General features: G+C 34.1%; 2 protein-coding genes across 4 annotated transcripts in view; both read right to left on the bottom strand.

The window, feature by feature from the left end:
* Window positions 1-10,614, bottom strand: part of stau2 (staufen double-stranded RNA binding protein 2) — a 115,941-nt gene extending 105,327 nt beyond the window's left edge. For both annotated transcript variants that reach the window (XM_042752183.1, XM_042752184.1), the window contains exons 1-5: window positions 10,465-10,614; window positions 8,499-8,706; window positions 7,012-7,142; window positions 6,087-6,246; window positions 4,031-4,166 (exon numbers count right to left, since the gene is read on the bottom strand). In XM_042752183.1, coding sequence (XP_042608117.1) covers window positions 4,031-4,166; window positions 6,087-6,246; window positions 7,012-7,142; window positions 8,499-8,697 — 626 coding nt within the window. In that variant the 5' untranslated portion in view covers window positions 8,698-8,706; window positions 10,465-10,614. The remainder of the gene's footprint in view (window positions 1-4,030; window positions 4,167-6,086; window positions 6,247-7,011; window positions 7,143-8,498; window positions 8,707-10,464) is intronic.
* A 1,092-nt stretch (window positions 10,615-11,706) lies between these two features.
* The window catches only part of ube2wb (ubiquitin conjugating enzyme E2 Wb), an 11,177-nt gene continuing 2,883 nt past the window's right edge, over window positions 11,707-20,000 (bottom strand). For both annotated transcript variants that reach the window (XM_042752020.1, XM_042752021.1), the window contains exons 3-6: window positions 18,576-18,678; window positions 16,302-16,457; window positions 13,905-13,980; window positions 11,707-13,812 (exon numbers count right to left, since the gene is read on the bottom strand). In XM_042752020.1, the coding sequence (XP_042607954.1) occupies window positions 13,799-13,812; window positions 13,905-13,980; window positions 16,302-16,457; window positions 18,576-18,678 (349 nt within the window). In that variant the 3' untranslated portion in view covers window positions 11,707-13,798. The remainder of the gene's footprint in view (window positions 13,813-13,904; window positions 13,981-16,301; window positions 16,458-18,575; window positions 18,679-20,000) is intronic.

Raw genomic sequence — 20,000 nt, 5'->3', positions numbered from 1 at the left:
CAAATTGAAAATACAGATTATTTAATAACCAATTAATTGATGAAATTTATTTAATAATCAACACTCAAATAAAAATTGAGTTGTATATATTAAATTAAATATATTCTAGTCAAGATTTTAATGAAAAATTGTATCTATTTCAATTCATATTTAATATATAAACATTTCAAATGTGGCTGAAATAAAAACTTGTTGTTTTGAGTGAAACCGAAAATGCATTTTCTGCTGCTGAAATTTTGGTGTATCTCTAATAACTATAATATAGGGCCGACAAATGATTAATCGTGATTAATCGCATCCAAAATAAAAGTTTGTCCTTACATGATATATGGGTGTGTACTGTGTATATTTATTATGTATATAAATAAACACATACATATATATATTTTAATATTTCTATGTATGCGTGTGTGTATATATATATGTATATATTTGAAGAGTTCAGATGCAAAAGCCTCTAAGTGCCATTTGAAATTTTCTTCTAAAATCAGCTTTTTTTCAGGCTCCATGTGTGTAGGTTCAGTAATTTCACTTTAATGGCAATGAATAGGTAAATCTCTACACATGTGTGCTTTCACGTGGAGCAGCATTTACTACACAGAGCCGTTGTTCACTGACAAGGTGTGCAAAACATGTGCAAAATATGATTGTGGTTTTGTGCAGCTTTTCAGTGAACAACGGCTCTGTGTAGTAAATGCTGCTCCACGTGAAAGCACACATGTGTAGAGATTTACCACTGATTACAGAACCGGCTTTACTGATGAGATGCGCATTAATATCGTGCCGATATTTACCGTGTATCCCTAAAAAAAAAAACATCTCACAGCAATTCGTACATATTTTACGAGATGGCTAATTCATACAGATTCGTAACACCTGGTTCGTATGAATTTGTATATTTTGTGGGAAAATCACACGTATTTAAAAGGTGGCAAATTCGTAGGAATTCGTCCTAAACCTACCCCTCACAAAAATTCTAACGAACTAGCCAACTCGTAAAATATGAACGAACTGTTCATGAGATAGTGTTGCCCTGACTTATAGATAGATAGCTGATAAGCCTACCAGTTTAGTAAATATAGTTGTTTATTTGATATGCAAATCTACCTATCGTCTGTTTGTATGGAAGTGTGTATTTACTATGGATACGGAGATATCAGAATGACGGCAAAATCTGGTACTGAGCCAACCGTAGAGCCACGTTATCTTAAATACAATCAAAACAAACCAAGGTGCTGATTTGGCCTAGACAGTGACGCATTTCCACCTCCACTACACCGGCTCGCCTAGCAAACTCTCTTCCTCTGAGCTTCCAGTCTTTTCAGCCACAGCTCAATATCAGACCAGGAAATATCACTGGAGAGGCTCGACAGCAATTATCCTCATTATTGTTACAGTTAAGCACCGACGCAATGTTACTGTCATGCCCAAATGAGAGAAGGTGAGGTAGTCCCGGAAAAGACCCATCCAAATTTTGACTCTGAAAGAATGCAGGCGCTCCCCAAAGAAATTGTTGTTAGGAACACAAAGCCTGATGTTAGTCACAAAGAGCAAAGGCCTGGATAAATGAGGTAATTGTGTAATGCTACCTGACTGCAACTTAGTTCCCATTTGTGATTGGATAAACTGAGACAGGATGAGAAGTCCAGATTTAGTCTTTAGTCTAACTAAGCTGGGATAATGAGGAGTTACAACTCTTGGGTACATGATTTGGTTCTCAGAAAGGATGCTTTGGTTAATCTGCATCACTGCAGTCTCGATGGACTGACAGAGGACATGAACAGTGAGCTGATACAGATTAAAGTCAGTTAGCCAAGACGGTAATAAGAATGTAAATTTGTGTGTAAATATGTTTACATCACAACCAAGCTACAGACTCCAAGTCCGAGTATACACTACCTATCAAAAATTTGGAGTAAGTAAATTAACTTGCAAGTGATTTATAATATTACAAAATATTTCTATTTCAAATAAATTGTGTTCTTTTGAACGTTCTATTCATAAAAGAATTCATGGGGGGAATGTGTGATTTTCACAAAAATATTAAGCAGCACAACTGTTTTCAACATTAATAATAATTTTTAAACACCAAATTAGCATATCAGAATGATCTGAAACATATTAAAACAGAAAACAGGTTTTTGATTGTGTTTTACTGTATTTTTGATAAAATAAGTGCAGGCACGGTGACCATTAGAGACTTCTTTTAAAAACATGAAAACCAACCCCAAACTTTTAATACTGTAGAGCACACGACAAAGCCAAGCTACAACATTATCTAAGCCTGTAAGTCCGAATATGCAAAAAAATACCAGCACAATTTCAGTTGGAATTGGGCATTTACATGACATTTAAAAAAAGACAAATTATTACTAAAACTAAACTTGTAAAATAATTATAAGTGCACAAACTGAAGGGGGAAAAGCAGTTTTTAAGTATTTGAATATATTTGATTAATATTTCTCTGTGGTCCTCTTATAAAGTTAGTAAAGTTTTTTTAGTTTTTTTTTTAAACTTTCATTTAGTTTTCATGACCAGAAAAATCCTTCAGAGGGATATGCAGAGCTGTAGGTGCTACACCAAGCTAAGAAAAACACTAAACTGTACTCGTACTATTTAGGAATAACAGCATCTATCCCACATCCTCTTTATTAAATCGGTCTGTCAAATCATAGTGAATTTAAATATATTAATCTGTCTACAGAAGCACATACAGTATCAAGCTTACTCTTATTTCAGAATTCAGTATATACTGTATTTTAAAAGATTCCTCATGATATGATCCCTTTAATTACCACTGCATAAATCAAAATACATTTTTGCTAATCAATCCCCTTTCTGATTAAAGCATACATATTCAGATATATCTGTCAATGCTCTCAATCTCATAATCCCTCAATTCACTGCAGCCATGCTATTATTCTTCTCCATAATGAGCAGTACAGACACAACATCGATTAATAAAACCATAAATTAGATAGCTGTATTTAAGCGACTCTGTGTTTAAATTATGTGAGGCCTGTAACACTTCTGAGAGGACCTGTGTTGAAAGTGAAGAGTGCAAAAGACTTAAGAGGATAATTCATATGCAACAACACCCTTAATATCTACAAAAGTCCCCCACGGTGGTCTCCGGCCAGGCTCGGCACCAAAATGATGTAATCGCACAGAGGATCCGATTTACTTTGGCTCCTTGTTGTATTACTATTTCAAAGACTACATCATAGAAATTCTAGATGTGCAGCGGAGAAACATATATACTTTTTTTTTTCAATAAAATCACTACACGCAGGCCCTTTAACGCTTTCTGATATCAGCTTGAGATCTTAGCATTACAAGACTCAGGTTTCTCACCTTGTCTTTGTTCTCACAGTGTCCATTGAACTTCAATCGAAAGCAAATGTCTATATATATATATACAGAGGCTACATTAGATACGAGTTCACTTGACCATAACGATGGTAATTTATTGGCTGTCAAGAACACGAAAATATACTGTATTTAGAAACAAAACAAATCAGTTTTTCCAAAAAAAAGCTGTGGGATCTGAGGATATCATAGCATTATCCAAACACATGGCAATATTAATCCTTAGTGTAAACTATGGGTAAGTGAAGCAAAAGTCACAAGGGCTGAGGGAAAAAAATAGGATAATAGTGCCACCTAATGGTAATGAGCAGAACTTCTCTTTATGTACCCATAAGTTGTCCTCAAGCTTAGCACAAAATCACAGATCAGACATCATCATTAAAATGTTGAATACAGTGGTTGATCTCTAAAATCAGACAGCCATTATGAGTTCACTTAAATGCACTCTGTGGTTTTTATGTTTGATATAACACCAGTGTGACACCACAAGGTGGCAGCAAAGGCAAATAATCCATCTACCAGAACCATACTAGAACTCTAACATTCATTCACAACAATAACAGTTCCACGGAGGAATTTTAAAGAAACCTTATATCAGCTTTCAGCACTGAAATGCTTCACATTTCAGAAACATCACATATGCACAGGCTGAAGGACGTACCTCTGGTTGAACATTCCTCTAAAGTTGTAATTGGCTGTGTAGTTGGGAATGGGTTTGGGGTCCAGGGGTCTGTAGATAGCTGGCTCCCCTCGCTTCATAGCCAAGCCATTCAACTCAACTGTAGGAGTGATGCTGCCTGCAAAAAGGAAATGAAAAATATTTATCACCCTTCATTTGACAGACCAAAACAGACCGTATATCAATATCCTGACAAACAGAATACCCCTAAGTAATTCTTCCTTGTGCATGCCAAGTTTTCAGATTTTTAACAGAAATTTCAAAAATCTATTGTATTTTCTTTTCAGTTTCCATACTTTTTAGCATTATTTTTTTTTTTTTCAGTTTTTTACCCATTTCTTTGCATACACATTGAGTGATCTCTCACAAATTGCTTGGTTCCTCCTATGTTAGTCACTTTGGACACTTTTGTCAAATGCATAAATGTAAATGCAAATTTTTCTTGCGATTTTGTGTACAGGTACTTTTCATAGGAGAAGTAAGCCTGTCACAATAATCAACATATCGACTTATCGCACAATATATGGTGATGGAATATATCACCCGTTATATTTACATAAAAATTAATGTCACCATGTTTTTTGCATTCCACTTGCGCCTGTGTCTTTTGCAGCTTCTCGTACATAACGTCAAGTCATGAGGTGCTAGTTCAAATTTACAAAAAAATGTTTCTACAAAAAAAAAAAAAAGGTTCATCTGCAGATATGGCCTTGTTCAGGGATCTGTGCCTTTGTGCATATATTTACATTTATGCATTTAGCAGACGCTTTTATCCAAAGGCTAACTTTTTTTTTTAACCTAACGTGTTCCCTGGGAATCGAACCCACAACCTTTTGCAATGCTAAAGCAATGCTCTACCAGGAACACACATCATATGGACATCTGACTGTTAAGTAGAGACACAAAGTGCACACACACAGCAGTGAACACACACACACACACACACACACACACACACACACACACACCGTGAACACACAACCGGAGCAGTGGGCAGCCATTTATGCTGCAGCGCCCGTGGAACAGTTGGGGGTTCGGTGCCTTGCTCAAGGGCACCTCAGTCGTCGTATTCCCGGCCCTGAGACTCGAACCCACAACCTTAGGGTTAGGAGTCAAACTCTCTAACCACTAGGCCACGACTTCCCCCGCAAAATATATATATTATGTAAACAAAAACTTTTATTTTGGATGCGATTAATCACGATTAGTCGTTTGACAGCACTATAGAAAATGCTTTTTTACTATTTATTCAAGGAATCTTATATTTTAATACTTAATTTCCATGATCTAAATATTCTCAATAATTAAAAGTTTGTTGTCATTTGGAAGTGTGTAGTCCTTCTTGCATTATTATGATTAAATATTAAGTGGCATAAAATGGTCTTAAAAATGACAATAAAATCGCTTATCGCAATTATTTCTGGGGCAATTTATCGCACAACAAAACCTTTTTTGAGAAGTGCCTTTAAACCTGCAGCAGCCTGACTCTGATTGAGCAGATTATCGCGCTGATTTATGTTAACTAACTTACTTTTATTTGAAGAATTCTGTTTATAATTATAATTAGGCTATTAGGTTTGCACTTTTTCATCCTGCACTGGCTCCTGATTCAGATAATTTTAATTCATTTAATTAAATTGAATCTAATATTTTATTTGAATCTATTTAGAATTTGGTTAAATATTTAAACCGCCAATTTCACAGACAAGGCTTAAACCTAGTCCCAGATTAAAATGTAAATCTGAGCTGCTTCAACTGATAGAAATCTGCATTGATTAATCCTAAAACATGTCTCTGGCTTTGTTTTGTCTCAAAATGCACACCAGTAATGTTTTTTCTAAGGATCGTTTATGAAAAATTACGTCCTAACTGAACTATGGCCAAATCTAGGCTTAGTTTAAGCCCTGTCTGTGAAACCAGGACACAGTGGTTAAACATTTTCAGCTGGTGGACCTATAATACCACACTTGAAAAAAAGCTGCTCTAATTTACAGCATACTACTCCCGGTCATAGTGTGTCCCTGTGCCACGTTGGTACCTGGGTTGCTGTTGCTGTCGGCTTTAGGTGAGCGGGGAGGAGGCCGGGGGAGAACGCTCTCTGTCAGGGCCTCGGTAGCTGCAGAGTGCTGAGCCTTTTTGATGCTGCTGCCTTCTGACTCCCATATCTGGTTCCCCAAGCACAGCTGCACCGTGAAGATCTGCACACACAATCCAGCAGGACAGCTAGCTGATTGCTTTCTAGACTATAACATAGTGAAAGTTTTCTACAATAAAATAACTTCAACTCAAATCAATATTTTATTTCCATGTATGTATTTATTTGCCAAGTAGCCATGTAATAAGTGGAAAAATGTAAACTCAGCAAAAAATGATTGCAAAATAAAAGCTTTCGAGTTGATACAAGATCCTGATCGCACTGTCAAGGTTTATTTTGCAATAATGACTGTACATTATCCCTTACCTACTAAGCTTTTGTAACAGATTTAGGCTTTTGGCAGCAAAGGACCTACTTTTCCAAGAAGATCTAAACGGGTCAAATGAGGGACTGTCCTGATAGGCATGATTTGAGTGCTTTCTTTTCAAATATTTAGATTAATACATGTAATAAATTACATTAAATGTAATATATGCATTCTAATTTTTGCTCTTTGTGACCCTTTTTTAAAGAAATGTAAGGTTAAAATCCTACTGTATTTTATTTATAGAACATTTAGCATTCAAATTGTAGCGACAGTGAAGGTGACATCATTTGCATAATGAAATATGATTGCACATAATTTATCTTTCTCGCATTTATTTAACCATTTATAACCACATTAACCACATACGTTGATTATTGTGTGCTCAGTTTTATGACAAGAGCAAAGCATTGCTTATGCAGCATGTCAGTTAGCGAGAAAAAAAAAATTGTACATTATTCTTTGCTGCCTTGTAAGCACTGGTATTTCTTTCATTTACAATACCTTAGCATGTGCTGGCCCTTTCTCATTCAGCAACTTGTATTGAGGTTGAATCCTGTTGAAACGGGCTAACTCATTCACCAAACACATGGGAGTTTTCTCTTTAGGGTTTGCCATGTTTTCTTGAGGAGGGCCTGTCAGAAAGAGAGACAGTTTAAACACATGCAAGAATGAACAAATGCATGCCAGGTTTTTCACTGTATTGTAGATATGAGTCCAAAACAGCATACACTAGCATTCAAACGTTAGGAGTCAGTAAGATTTATTTTTCAAGAAATTAAACTTTCATTCCACAAAGATGAATTCAATTCTGTCAGCATTTACTCAAGTTGTTTCAAACCTTTATGATATTCTGAAGAATGTTGTTAATCAGTTGATGGTAGCCACTGACTTCCATAGTATAGAGAGAAAAAAAAACTTGGAAAGTCAATGGCTACCGTCAACTGTTTGGTTACCAACATTCTACAAAATATCTTCTTTTGTGTTGAACAGTAGAAATAAACTCATATAGGTTTGGAACGTGTGGAGGGGAAGTAAATGATGACAATCTTCATATTCCTTGACAGTAAAGACCTTTATGATGTTACAAAAGATGTCTATTTCAAATAAATATTGTTCTTTTGAACTCTTGATTCATCAAAGAATCCTGAAAAAATGTCTCACAGTTTCCACAAAAGATATTAAACAATCCTTTTCAAAATTGTAAATTGCTTGAGCAGCAAATCAGCATATCAGAATGATTTCTGAAGGATCATGTGACACTGAAGTCTGGAGTAATGATGCTGAAAATTCAGCTTTGCCATCACAGGAATAGATTACATTTTAAAATATATTAACAGAAAACAGATATTTTAAACAAAAGTAATAATATTTTACAATTTATTATTGTTTTTCTACAGTATTTTGATCAAATAAAAAAGCCTAGGTAAGCATAAAAGACTTCTTAAAAACATTTGAAGAACCACAAACTTTTGATGCAAGTGTTTGTTTCCATTTAAAAACAAACAAACAAACATCTTTTTCAAGTCAAATGCTTTGCTTCAAAAGTGTGTTTGTGCTGTTTATCCTTAAAATAATGGTACCTGGTTTCATATTTTGCTATCTATCTAAACATTATTAATGGTCCACATGCTTTGGGCCCACTGTAATTGTTCATTCTGTCATTTAATCATATTAAAAATCAACCTAAAACAATGTCATTCCACAGAACTGACTAATAAACATTAACTATTATGACTGATGTTTACATTACACTGAGTTATTTGATTTAGTTTGTTTAGATTAAGTGGAAAACAGAATCCCTCTGAAATAAAACAACATACACTGTTTTCCTTTGTTTTTCCCAAACATAATTTGCTTAGTAACTGAAACGCTTTCGCAACTGGCTTTAATGGACGCAGGACATCCACGGCAGCTTGTGTTAGCGGTTAAAACGAGCATTACCACTTTAAACGTTACAGACTACACTGGCTTGCATGTCCACAGCGTACCTGATGGGCTGGCTGGTACAGTGGAGTCCACAAAGCCAGAGGCAGGGCTGGGGTAGGTGGGCGTTGTGGCTGGCACTGTGCCATTGATGGTGGGCTGCAGACCCAGAGCTCCTGGACTGGGCATGGCCACAGCGGGCACAACGGCGGTCAGGCCAGGTCCAGACAAGGGGGCTGATGTCTGCACTTTCACTTGAGCCATGCTCTATCGCTGTTAAAACAACATGATTTAACATGAAACAATCTTTCTCAACATCAGCTATTTAAGCTGTAGGATTGCAGACTACATGCAAAATGTCTTTTCCGGTGCTTTACAGGACAGACGTGGTCAAGGCCTGGATTAACTAAGCCACACATTATTTTTAAAATAGAGAAGGCTGTAACATTTTTTTTTAACTCAAAGTTAACTGTCAAACACTAATAACATATATCGTTGGCAGGATGTCATATCACTATTTTGTGTAAACAGAAGTCAAATAAAAATACTGCTGTGACAAAGTGCAACATAAAAGAAAGCATTACTTTCTAAAAAATAAGGTAGGTGTATTCAAACTGAACAACTGCTTAAATGGATACAATCATAGTAAAATATGACTGTATTGTTGCTGCTGTTAACTTAACCCAAAACCAAAACAAATATTATAATAGTTGATATAATAATAAAATACAAACCTAAAATGTAAACTTGGCAACCAAAATAAAACAAGCTTTACAGTTTTAAATAAGTTATACTAAATACTAAAATATACTGAATACTAAAATGAAAAACTAAAACTGAAACAAAAATATATAAAAATATGAAAATAAAAAACAAATAAAAATACTAGAACTAGAAATATGCAAACTGAAAATACAAGCTTATTAATATATTATATATATATATATATATATATATATATATTAATAAATCCTATAAAATTATATAAATAATTCTAAAATTAGCACTGCTATATTTGTGAGAAATGTGATGAATATTCTATCAGCTCTTAATCCGGTGACAATTCAGAAATTGTTCAATAAAAGGATTTGATCTGGTCATGTTTGAATTTATATGTCCATGTCAAGTGTTTGTCAAGTGTTTGCCAAGTGATATTAAATATGACAAGAACATAATTAAAAAAAAATCTGGCCAGAGATATTCAATGACTTTTTCAGTCTTTCATAGTTCCAGTATAAGTTTTTTTTTTTTTTTTTTTTTAATGAATGAAAAAATACCCAAATGAAACACTCTACATGTGACTAAAGAAAAACATAAATTTAGTATTTTTGTTTTCCTGTAGTCACCTACAGGAAAAACAAACATTTATTATACAAACTTTCTTGACTTTTTCAATAATCGTAAAGATTTTAATCACTTCCATGGCCACTCAACCTTTTTAAATCACCTGATAATTCCTGTAACATAAATCTTCACATTAAAAAGCATAAAATGCAATACATGACATCATTAATTAAACCCAGTGTAACAAATGATGGACTGGAAGCAAGTCAGAAGCAAGTCAGTATCAAGCCAGTGAAGTGACATCTGACCACTAGGATCCATCATGGAGTTTATTAGTGCAGTAGATGAGAAGACAGCTTTCTTTGTGACTCTGACTCTCAAAAGTGAGCACACTCTCTTTTCCCAGACACAGTCTCTATGTCTATCTATGCACTCACTGATGTTGTCATTTTCTCAGTTCTCTCATGATTACAAAGACGCGATGCTGGGATTTATTATAGTCCTTTAAACATTCAAATCAACTCGAACCCTAATCGGGGTTTTGGAACACAGCCTTCCTCTCCAGCACACAGGCCACCGGTCTGAACTCAGCTGGGAATGTGCAGACATCATGGCTGAACGACTAAATAGCCCTCACATCTCATCGATGCACGCCGCCTGTGCTGCCACCAAACAACCAAACGACAGAGTGCAGTCCTGAATTCATCGCTACTTCAAACCACAACGCATTTAATAATAATAGTTTACCTTCGTCCAGGGCCAGACCCCAGTTACACCTCCAACATTGGCAAACACTAAAGAGAACTGATGGTACCAGGACCAAACCAACATGAGAACAACATGTGCTTTTCCGAAAATAGTCTATTTGGACGACGGCACAGCACTGTTAAGTGATTTATGTTTTAAATTTACATTTAGTACAGGTTTTTGTCTATTTTGTACTAAGTTCTTTGAGAATGGCGAAAAGAGTGCACCCCTCCTCTGTCGCACAGATGGTACAGTTCGGCTTCCTGATACCGAGTATGAATTCATGCACTGTATATTTAAATACCATAGGCTACTACACGACCTTTTATAACGTATTTAACACATATATTTATTATTTACTTACAGAGTATACACTGTATATGTATGCATGCATGCATATACATATACACACACACACACACCATCTTTAAATATATCACTAGACAATAATATTAAATGTATTATTTCTTTTAATTTTTCACTAGTATATATTATTAAATGTATTAACATAATATAATGTTAATATAGATTATACTATTCAATGAATATTAAATATATCTAATGTAAATATATATATATATATATATATATATATATATATATATATATATACACACATTTTATTAATAATAATAGATAATATTAAGCATTCTAAAATATTACTTTATAAATAACTGTAAATACAATTATTACTTAAGGTGTGTATACCTACAGTGAATATTAAATACAGCCAATGTATAATATGCATTTCTATTATTATATTATTAATAATAAATAATATTGAGCATTCCAAAATAATACTTTATAAACAACTACAAGTATAATTATTAATAATAGATAATAAGCATTCTAAAATATTACCATATGCACGGCTACAATAATTATTGATAATAGATGATATTAAGCATGCCAAAATATTGCTTTATAAACAACTACAAGTGTCATTTTTATGGATGGATATTAAGCATTCTAAAATATTACTTTATAAATAACTACAAATATTATTAATGTACATCCATTATAATATATACATGAATGACAAGTATAATAAACATTACATACAATTAATATTAAATCCATCCAATGTGTAATCTGCATTTTTATTAGTATTATTAGTTATCAATTATCATAACATTAAGCATATTAAGCATTCTAAAATATTTCTTTGTAAATAACTAGAAATATGATTACTACTTAATCTGGATAACTGTGGTTCTGCAATGTGTAAATGAGAAGACTCACTCAAAACCTGTATTTTTATTTTTTAAATTAACAGGCACAACTTACATAATTTGTACATACCCAAAAAAACAAAACAAAACAAAACAAAAAAAACTCAAAGAAAGAGTTAAAAAAAAAAACAATAACTCCTATCACCTCCTACAACTGGCAAACCGATTTAAATAGAATCCTTTATTAGCAAAAAAAGAAAACTTTTTAGATACCCAAGTCTACATAAACGTAAGTGTGTACACGTATTGACTTCCTTTCAAATGCTGACAGGTGTCAATATTTATCTCAGCCACCAAACACACATTCAAGTTTAGCCCTGTTGTCATTTCCACACATTTCTTTCAGTAGCAAGGACAATTACATGTGTAACATAAAATAAAGTCTCCTGATATTGTGTGCAGAGGGAAGAGTCATGGCCATCTCCATTTTTTTCTACACCAACACATTCACTTGGAAGTCTAAGTACACTGTACCACAGACGATGGAAAACAAGACAAGCCAACCAGGTTTAGAATATTCAAGTATTTCTGAATAGAAAGCTAAAAAAAAACATCTTTGGAGTGTATGAAGTTAATAAACAGTGTGAGATCTCACATTAGTGATCAGATAGCGTACATCAAACATATACAATTGTTGGGGATAAAAAGTCTTAGTTTTTTTTAAATCCCAGAAAACACAAAAAACAAAATATCCGATAATCTTTGATAACACATAATAACACTCATTTTTGGAGAATTAAAATCATTCCATTTTGGAAAAAGTGCAGGATCTAAACATTATCAAATATGTGCTCTGCAATAACATCATTTGTCTATCAACATGCTGCCAGGTTTATTAATCTCACTTTTAGGAGTTATACGCATTATTATTATTATCATTATTTCTTTTTGTTTTTTCCCTAAGCTACGTAACAGTCCTTTAGGAGAAAATATAATCAACTGGAAAATATTTAGGAATATTTTTCGTCCTTGAAAAAATGACCTGAGCCAGGCAAGTACGACCAGATAATCAACATCTTGAGAATATATAAACCACAATATTTTCCAAACCATCTGAGGTTACAGAGAATAAAACAAATACCAAAAATGAAATAAGACGTACGCTCTTGAACATACTGCCATTCTTTAACTCTCTTTCATTACTTGCACCAAAAGAAAAGTGACAAAGGTGAAGCCATTTTTTAAAAATGGAATAGTTTAACAAAATTTTGAGCGATCACCTCATAACAAAAACATTTTATACAAATAAAATAGAACACAAGACAGAACTTTCTTGCTAACATTCAATATACTGGGTTACCTATAGCTCTGCTTTAATGGCGAACCTACACACAACACTGGTTCCATCCCACATGACTTGGTAGAGGTAAATATGAGTTCATAGATGGTCAAGGTTGGTTTTGATGCTCAAACGGAACAATTATAGTCTTAAATGACAATGAACCCACCATTTGCAGTGATAGCAGAGCTTGAGATGACTGAGATAAAACAGTACCTTTCTTAAATGAATCTATTTACAGTCAAACATCAGAAACTTGCTGAAGAGGTGCGCTATATCTTCGTTAAAATGAAGTGGTTTTTCATCACAGTGCATATCATTTCAGTAGGAATATGAGGAAAGAGAAAAAGCGAAGGACACTACAATCATTTCCAGATTGGTTTTGGATTTCTATAATTTGGATTTCTCATTATTGGCCCTGCTATGCACCTATCCTTGTTATTGCACAAGACACATGGACCTGAAAACATACCAATGACAAAAATGAACAGGAATATGTATGGTCTAAAATGGAAATAATCTCCCTACAAAAAAATAAAATCCTTTTTCATAGATTTATCTTAATTTTTTCACACCAACTCTTGACGGGTCCGTTTCCATCCTCTTTAAAAGTTGATTTCCATTCTCCGACTGTTTTTTAGTTTTCCCAAACATGCATCCAACGGGCCACCGGTGACACAGTTGACATCATCTCCCATGTTTGTGGTCTGAGTCCATGCTTGAGTTTGAGTCCAAGGTAAAAGTTCAGAGACCATATGATTTCAAAAAGTGCTTTTATAGGTCAGTAGGACTTCTTCCCTCCGGGAGTTCTAGAAAGTTCATATTAACAAGTATCATCTGTGAAAAAAATGCAGATTTTAAATACATTCAAAATGCATTTCCACTAAAAAAAAAATGTATTTATTACTGACTAAAACATTAGTTCTTACCATGATACCACCATTTTGTTTTCTTTGGATTTTTATTACATGTCCGTACATAAAAGGAGTTATCAGGAGGCCGCCTCTGTAAAATATATAAGGAAATAAATACAAAAATAGAAATAAAAACGTACATATTTTCAAGGCTAGTCTGGATTCCATTATTAGATTCTAAATATTATTATTACATTTAAAAATGCTCATAATCCGATTACAGTTACTTTTTATGGATTGCATGATTACATTTTATTCACACAATGGAGGTAAATTCTATATAATTCAAATGTCTTTGCCAGGCATACTCAATAAAATAAAATAGTTTCATTAATTTTAAATAATTTAACAACACATTCACATGTTCACAGTTCTCTGATATACATTCACACTGACATGCAGATAAACAAATGAAATATTTCTATTTTTAGTGTTTAAGCATTTCAGTTATTTTTATGATTTAATTAATTATTCGATTTCCATCAACTCACGAACCCACTGCAGTTCTTACATTATGCATAGTTTGGGAAACCCTGGTGTAATGTAATGTTTAATGCATTTTCTGGTGTTAATATATATATTAAAAAAAAAAATAATATATTGATATATTTTTATCAATATGGTATGTTAAATGGTCATTTCAAAACAAATTAGATTAAAAAAAATCTAAAAAGTATTAAGAATGCATTACCTAAAATGAGTAACCTAAATGATGTTACTAACTAGTTTTCATCATGTAATCCGTTATCAGTAACAATTTGTAAGTAGTCTACCCAGCACTGCATATTTTTACATCCACTGGCCAGTTTATTAGGTACACATTGCTAGAACTGCCTTTAGAACTGCTTTTATTCTTTGTGAAATAGATTCAACAAGATGCTGCAAACATTCCTTGGAGATTTTGGTCCATGCTTAGATCATAGCATCATGCAGTTGCTGCAGATTTGTTGGCTGCATGTCCATGATGCGAATCCTTCCTTCCACTACATCCCAAAGGTGCTCTATTGGATTGACTTCTAGTGACTGTGAAGGCCATTTGAGTATAGTAAGCTCATTATGTTCAAGAAACCAGTTTGGTATGAATTAAGCTTTATCCTGCTGGAATTTTCCATCACAGGATGGGTACACTGTGGTCACCGCAATAGTAAGGCAGGCTGTGGCATTGAAACAATGTTCAGTTGGTACTAAGGGGCCCAAAGTGTGATGAAAATATCCCCCACACCATTACACCACCAGCCTAAATCACTACAAAGCAGGATGGATCCATGGTTTCATGTTGTTTGTCAAATTCTGACCCTACCATTTAAATATTGCAGCAGAAATCTAGACTGAGCAACCTTTTTCCAATATTCTGCTGGTCTTCTGCTGCTGAAGCCTATTGTTTGACATGTTGTGTGTTGAGAGATGCTCTTCTGCATACCTCAGTTGGAACGAGTGGTTAATTCAGTTACTTAGGACCCTATGAAATCCATTTGATTTTTTCCCAAATTCTGTCTTAATTTTTCTGGCCTCTTTTTAATGGGTAAATTAAATACTATTAATCAAAAAGCATGCCTAATTAATTAAAATCTGTATCAGCCACGCCACAAGAATGCGCTGTTTCTAAGTGTATTTCGCTTTGATTTGAAAGAAAACAGCGCATCCTTGTGGCGGGGATGATACAGAAGAGCATACGCAGCATACAGTGATATGGAGAGACACAGAGGAGACTGTTGAGGAATTGTTGAATAAAGTCAAAAGACAAAAAGTATTCTCGTTGCTTCATAACGTTACGGTTGAACCACTGATGGCAGATGGACTATTCTGACAATGCTCTTCATACTTTTCTGGACCTTGACACTGTTATTTACTTGGCAGTCTATGGGACAGTCACAGGCCTCCCGGTTTTCATCCAAAATATCTTAAACTGTGTTCCGAAGACGAACGAAGCTTTTACGGGTTTGGAACGACATGGGGGTAAGTGATTAATGAAAAAAATTTCATTTTGGGGTGTAGTATCCTTTTAATGACCACTTGTACAGGTGTACCTAATAAAGAGGCTGGTGAGTGTGTATTAACTGTATGTTTTATGTAAACTGAAAACAAAAGCTTAGGGTTTGACTGAGAACTCTGTCTAAGGTCGTATAGACTGTCAATTATAAAACACCAGCGTTAAGACACCTTCAAGCAAGGACTATAATTAGTAAGCCATTGATTTAGAAAGACACCAGATATGGCGGTTAATGTCTTACTATTGTAACTAATGAACAAACATATATGTCTAATATGTCCCATATTAGAACCTAAATGTGTTATCTTTACATATTGATCCACACTATAACTTTAAAATCCAAAGAGATACAATAACTTAGTTACAAAACAGGTATCAGAACATATCAACGAAACCACTGCATTGTTGCGTGAGACACTTACCTTCTCTTTGCAGCTAGACAGCATGCTAATAATGCTAAGACAAACAGACTGCACCGAAAGAGCTGGTGACCAGTCCTCCGTTAAGATGGACAGGCAGATGTGGCCATTGCTATAAACATGGGGATGGACAGGTATGTTGTCTCCTGTGAACATTACCTGTCAAAACACAACATAAAGACATTCATTTTCAGCTGTTTCGGACAAATATAGTACACTAGATGACCAAGTATGCATGCTTCAAGCTGCCGTTTTTCCATACAATGAAAGGGAACATTCTGGAAGCTTATTTCCACATAATTGATCAAAAATAAAATAAAATTAAATAAAAATGGAAATTGGGATTTTCTCTTACAATTCAGACTTTTTTCTCGGAATTGCGAGATATAAACTCAGGATTGCAAGAAATCTCGCAATTGCAAGAAAAAAAAGTAAGAATTTTGAGAACCGTGACAAGCTTGTTTTCACCAAAGGTAACAAAAGGAAACTTTTCTTTGGACTACTCAGAATTGTGAGACAAAGTTAGAATTGTGACACTTAAATTGCAAGAAAAACTTTTGAGAATTATGAGAATTAGGGATGTAACGATTCACTCAACTCACGATTCGATTCGATTCGATTCGATTCAGGATTTTGATTTCATGGTTCGATTTTCTCACGATTAATATCTTAAATTGTGTTCCGAAGACTCAAAGCTTTTACGGGTTTGAAACGACATGGGGGTAAGTGATTAATGACAACATTTTCATTTTGGGGTGGAATATCCCTTTAATTCACTATAGAATAAAAATGCCTTTATTCACAAAACAGTTTTTATGACCGCTTGAGGTGGTTTTTGACTTGTGCGAAAAAGGGTTAATGCGAATAATAGGAGATGGAAATGCATTTTGCGAATAAATTCCTCCAAGCGCATTAAAAAGAGTCATGTGACTTTGCACTATGGGACAGTAAATCCTGACTAACCAGCGCACCGATCTTGTTCCACAGCATCTGAAATGTTTCTCGGAAATGCCAGAGCAAAGTCTGTCATCAAAGTATTTCTATATAATTGCCTCCCAGAACTGTTAAATGACAGCAACATCGACCTCCGAAAGCAATAACCGCATTCATTGTGTTTCATTTATTATATAGGAAAATTATTATATTCAGTAGCTTCTCCTACTTTTCTTAGTTATGTAGAGTGCCAGTCTATCAGGAAGTGACAATTTTGTTCTCTTTGACTCGTTGGATGGAATAAGTTAAATTCACAACTTTGGATGGAAACCCGGCTAATGAGTTGTATAGACTTGTTTTAATGATCTTTTATAATGTTCTTTGACCTTTTTTGAGCTTGACCTCTCCAGTCCCCACCCACTTTAACTGTATGGAAAAGAGCAACATTGACATTCTTCAAAACATCTCCTTTTGTGTTCCACAGAACAAAGAAAGTCACATGGATTTGAAACAACATGAGGGTGAGTAAATGATGACAGAACTTTAATTTTGGGGTGAACTATCCCTGTAAATCATAAGCCGGTGCTTAGTCCTCACAATTGGCATGAGGCCGCTAGATTAGGAGGTAGAGACAGAGACAGTCGGCTGAATGAGAAGCCGGCGCTAGATCCAGACTTACGTAAGAAAAAGCATAGAGCGCTCACGGTCAGACAGAAAAAAAGCCAGTGCTTCACTCCCGATTGAATGCACTTAATGTGCACAAACTCTGCTAGGGCCACTTCAGCAACAAAAAAGGTTATTTATCAGTCACCTTTAATCTCAAGTGCTGCCCCTCGCATTTAAAGCTCCTTTGCTCCATTTACACTTTGTATATATTGTTTTTAAATATTTTAAAAACAAAAAACTAATACAAGTGACAAAAGCACATAATAAAATTACAAAAATAAAAAATTAAGAAATTAAAATGAAAACTGAAAAATATTAAAATAAAAGCAATAAAGTATTAATAAAAGCTATAATAGTGTATAAACAATACTAAAATAAGACTGGGCAGAAATATTTTAAAAACTAATACAAATGACAAAAGCACATAATAAAATTACAAAACATTAAAAATAAAAGCCAAAATATAAAAAAAAATAATAAATATGAATAATAACGACAATAGTTAATAATACTAAAATAACACTGGGTAAGTAAAAAAAAAAAAATCACTCATTCTTATTAATATTGCCAATAAATATATAATCTAAAAACAATATAAAATAAATCAATTACATTTTTATTATGAAATTTTATTATATGTTAATATTTATTATGTTAAGATGTAATATTTTGACCTACCTGAGGTGAGTCAAAGGGATAACGACTACTAAATTTAAAAAGAAGCTGAAATTTCTCCCCCTCATAAAGAGTACCAGAGGCTCCTTCCATATCCACAATCCATCTATAAAAACAAACAGAAAGACATCAATAATAAAGCATTTTGCATGAGTAAACGGTCTCTTAAACTATGCAAAAGTTGCATACATATTAGCAACCGCATAAACCAACGAGAAAAAAATTGAACTACTCTACTGCCAGCCATTTAAAGGCCCGGAGAAGAATTAAACGTGAGGAGAGAGACAGAAAGCAGCAAGATTGTGAGCAATAAACGACAAGACTAGAGCTAAACAGTAAAGGACACAGACACTGGGTCAGGGGTCAAACAGATGACAGCTCTTTCCGGCAAGAAAATCCCTGACCCAAGCACTCGGGAATAATCCGACCAATTTTTAGTGATTTTGACTACAGCTCAACACAAACACTCAGACTCACCGGGATGTGTTGCTACTTGCTATGTGCTCATGTGTGTCCTTCACTAATTCACTGAGATTCCTAACATACAATGCCTGATATCACTGGAGGAAACATCTGGAATTCAGTTCAATTAATGAACTTCAATTTTCGGGAACAGAAATGTACTCTTTTATATAAAAAGGTAATTTCTCACGTCGACAATGTAGCCTAAAATAAAACGAAATTTACTTATATTGTAGCTAAACAATTTTAAATGCTTTACATCTTTAATTCCCCATCTCTAAAGTTATTACTATATATATTGTCTGACTATAACTTTAAATGATATCATCATTCAAAACAAATCAAAACGAGTGCACTGAAACAGATATAATGTCAAATCAGAAAAACAGCTGTAACCATATTTAACAAAATTCATCATGTTAGAGTGTTAATTTTGGCATAACACACATTTTCATTTGGAATATCAATGTCAGAACATCTGCTAACAGAAAATTCTTGCAGTATAGCAGAGTCAGATAAAGTGCCATCAACAATGTCATTTTCCTGCCACAGTATTATCATATATACAGCAGCCGTTCGTTCTCAGAAGAGAGAGAACATTCCAGAGATGGAGCGGAAATATTGCTGCGTCGTCAAAGGAGCTCACGTTTCTGCCCTTTAGTTTGTATTACACTTTGTATTGGTATATTTTAATAGTTTTAAAATTACATTTTTTCTGTTTTTACAAAAGTGAATTTTCAGCAGGCATTACTCCAGTCTTCTGTGTCACATGATCCTTCAGAAATCATTCTGATATGATGATTTGGTGCTCAAGAGACATTTCTTACTATAAATGCTGAAAGCAGTTTAATATGCTGCTTAATATTTTTGTGGGAACTGATTCATTTTATTTTTCAGGATTGTTTGATGAATAAAAAAATGTAAGGAAAAATTATGGAAACTACTAAAGTGATACACTACCATTCC

Source organism: Cyprinus carpio, chromosome B24 (genome assembly GCF_018340385.1).
Source record: "Cyprinus carpio isolate SPL01 chromosome B24, ASM1834038v1, whole genome shotgun sequence".
Lineage (NCBI taxonomy): Eukaryota > Metazoa > Chordata > Actinopteri > Cypriniformes > Cyprinidae > Cyprinus > Cyprinus carpio.
Note: the sequence above shows the minus strand (reverse complement) of the source record. Positions and strands in the feature narration are given on the sequence as shown.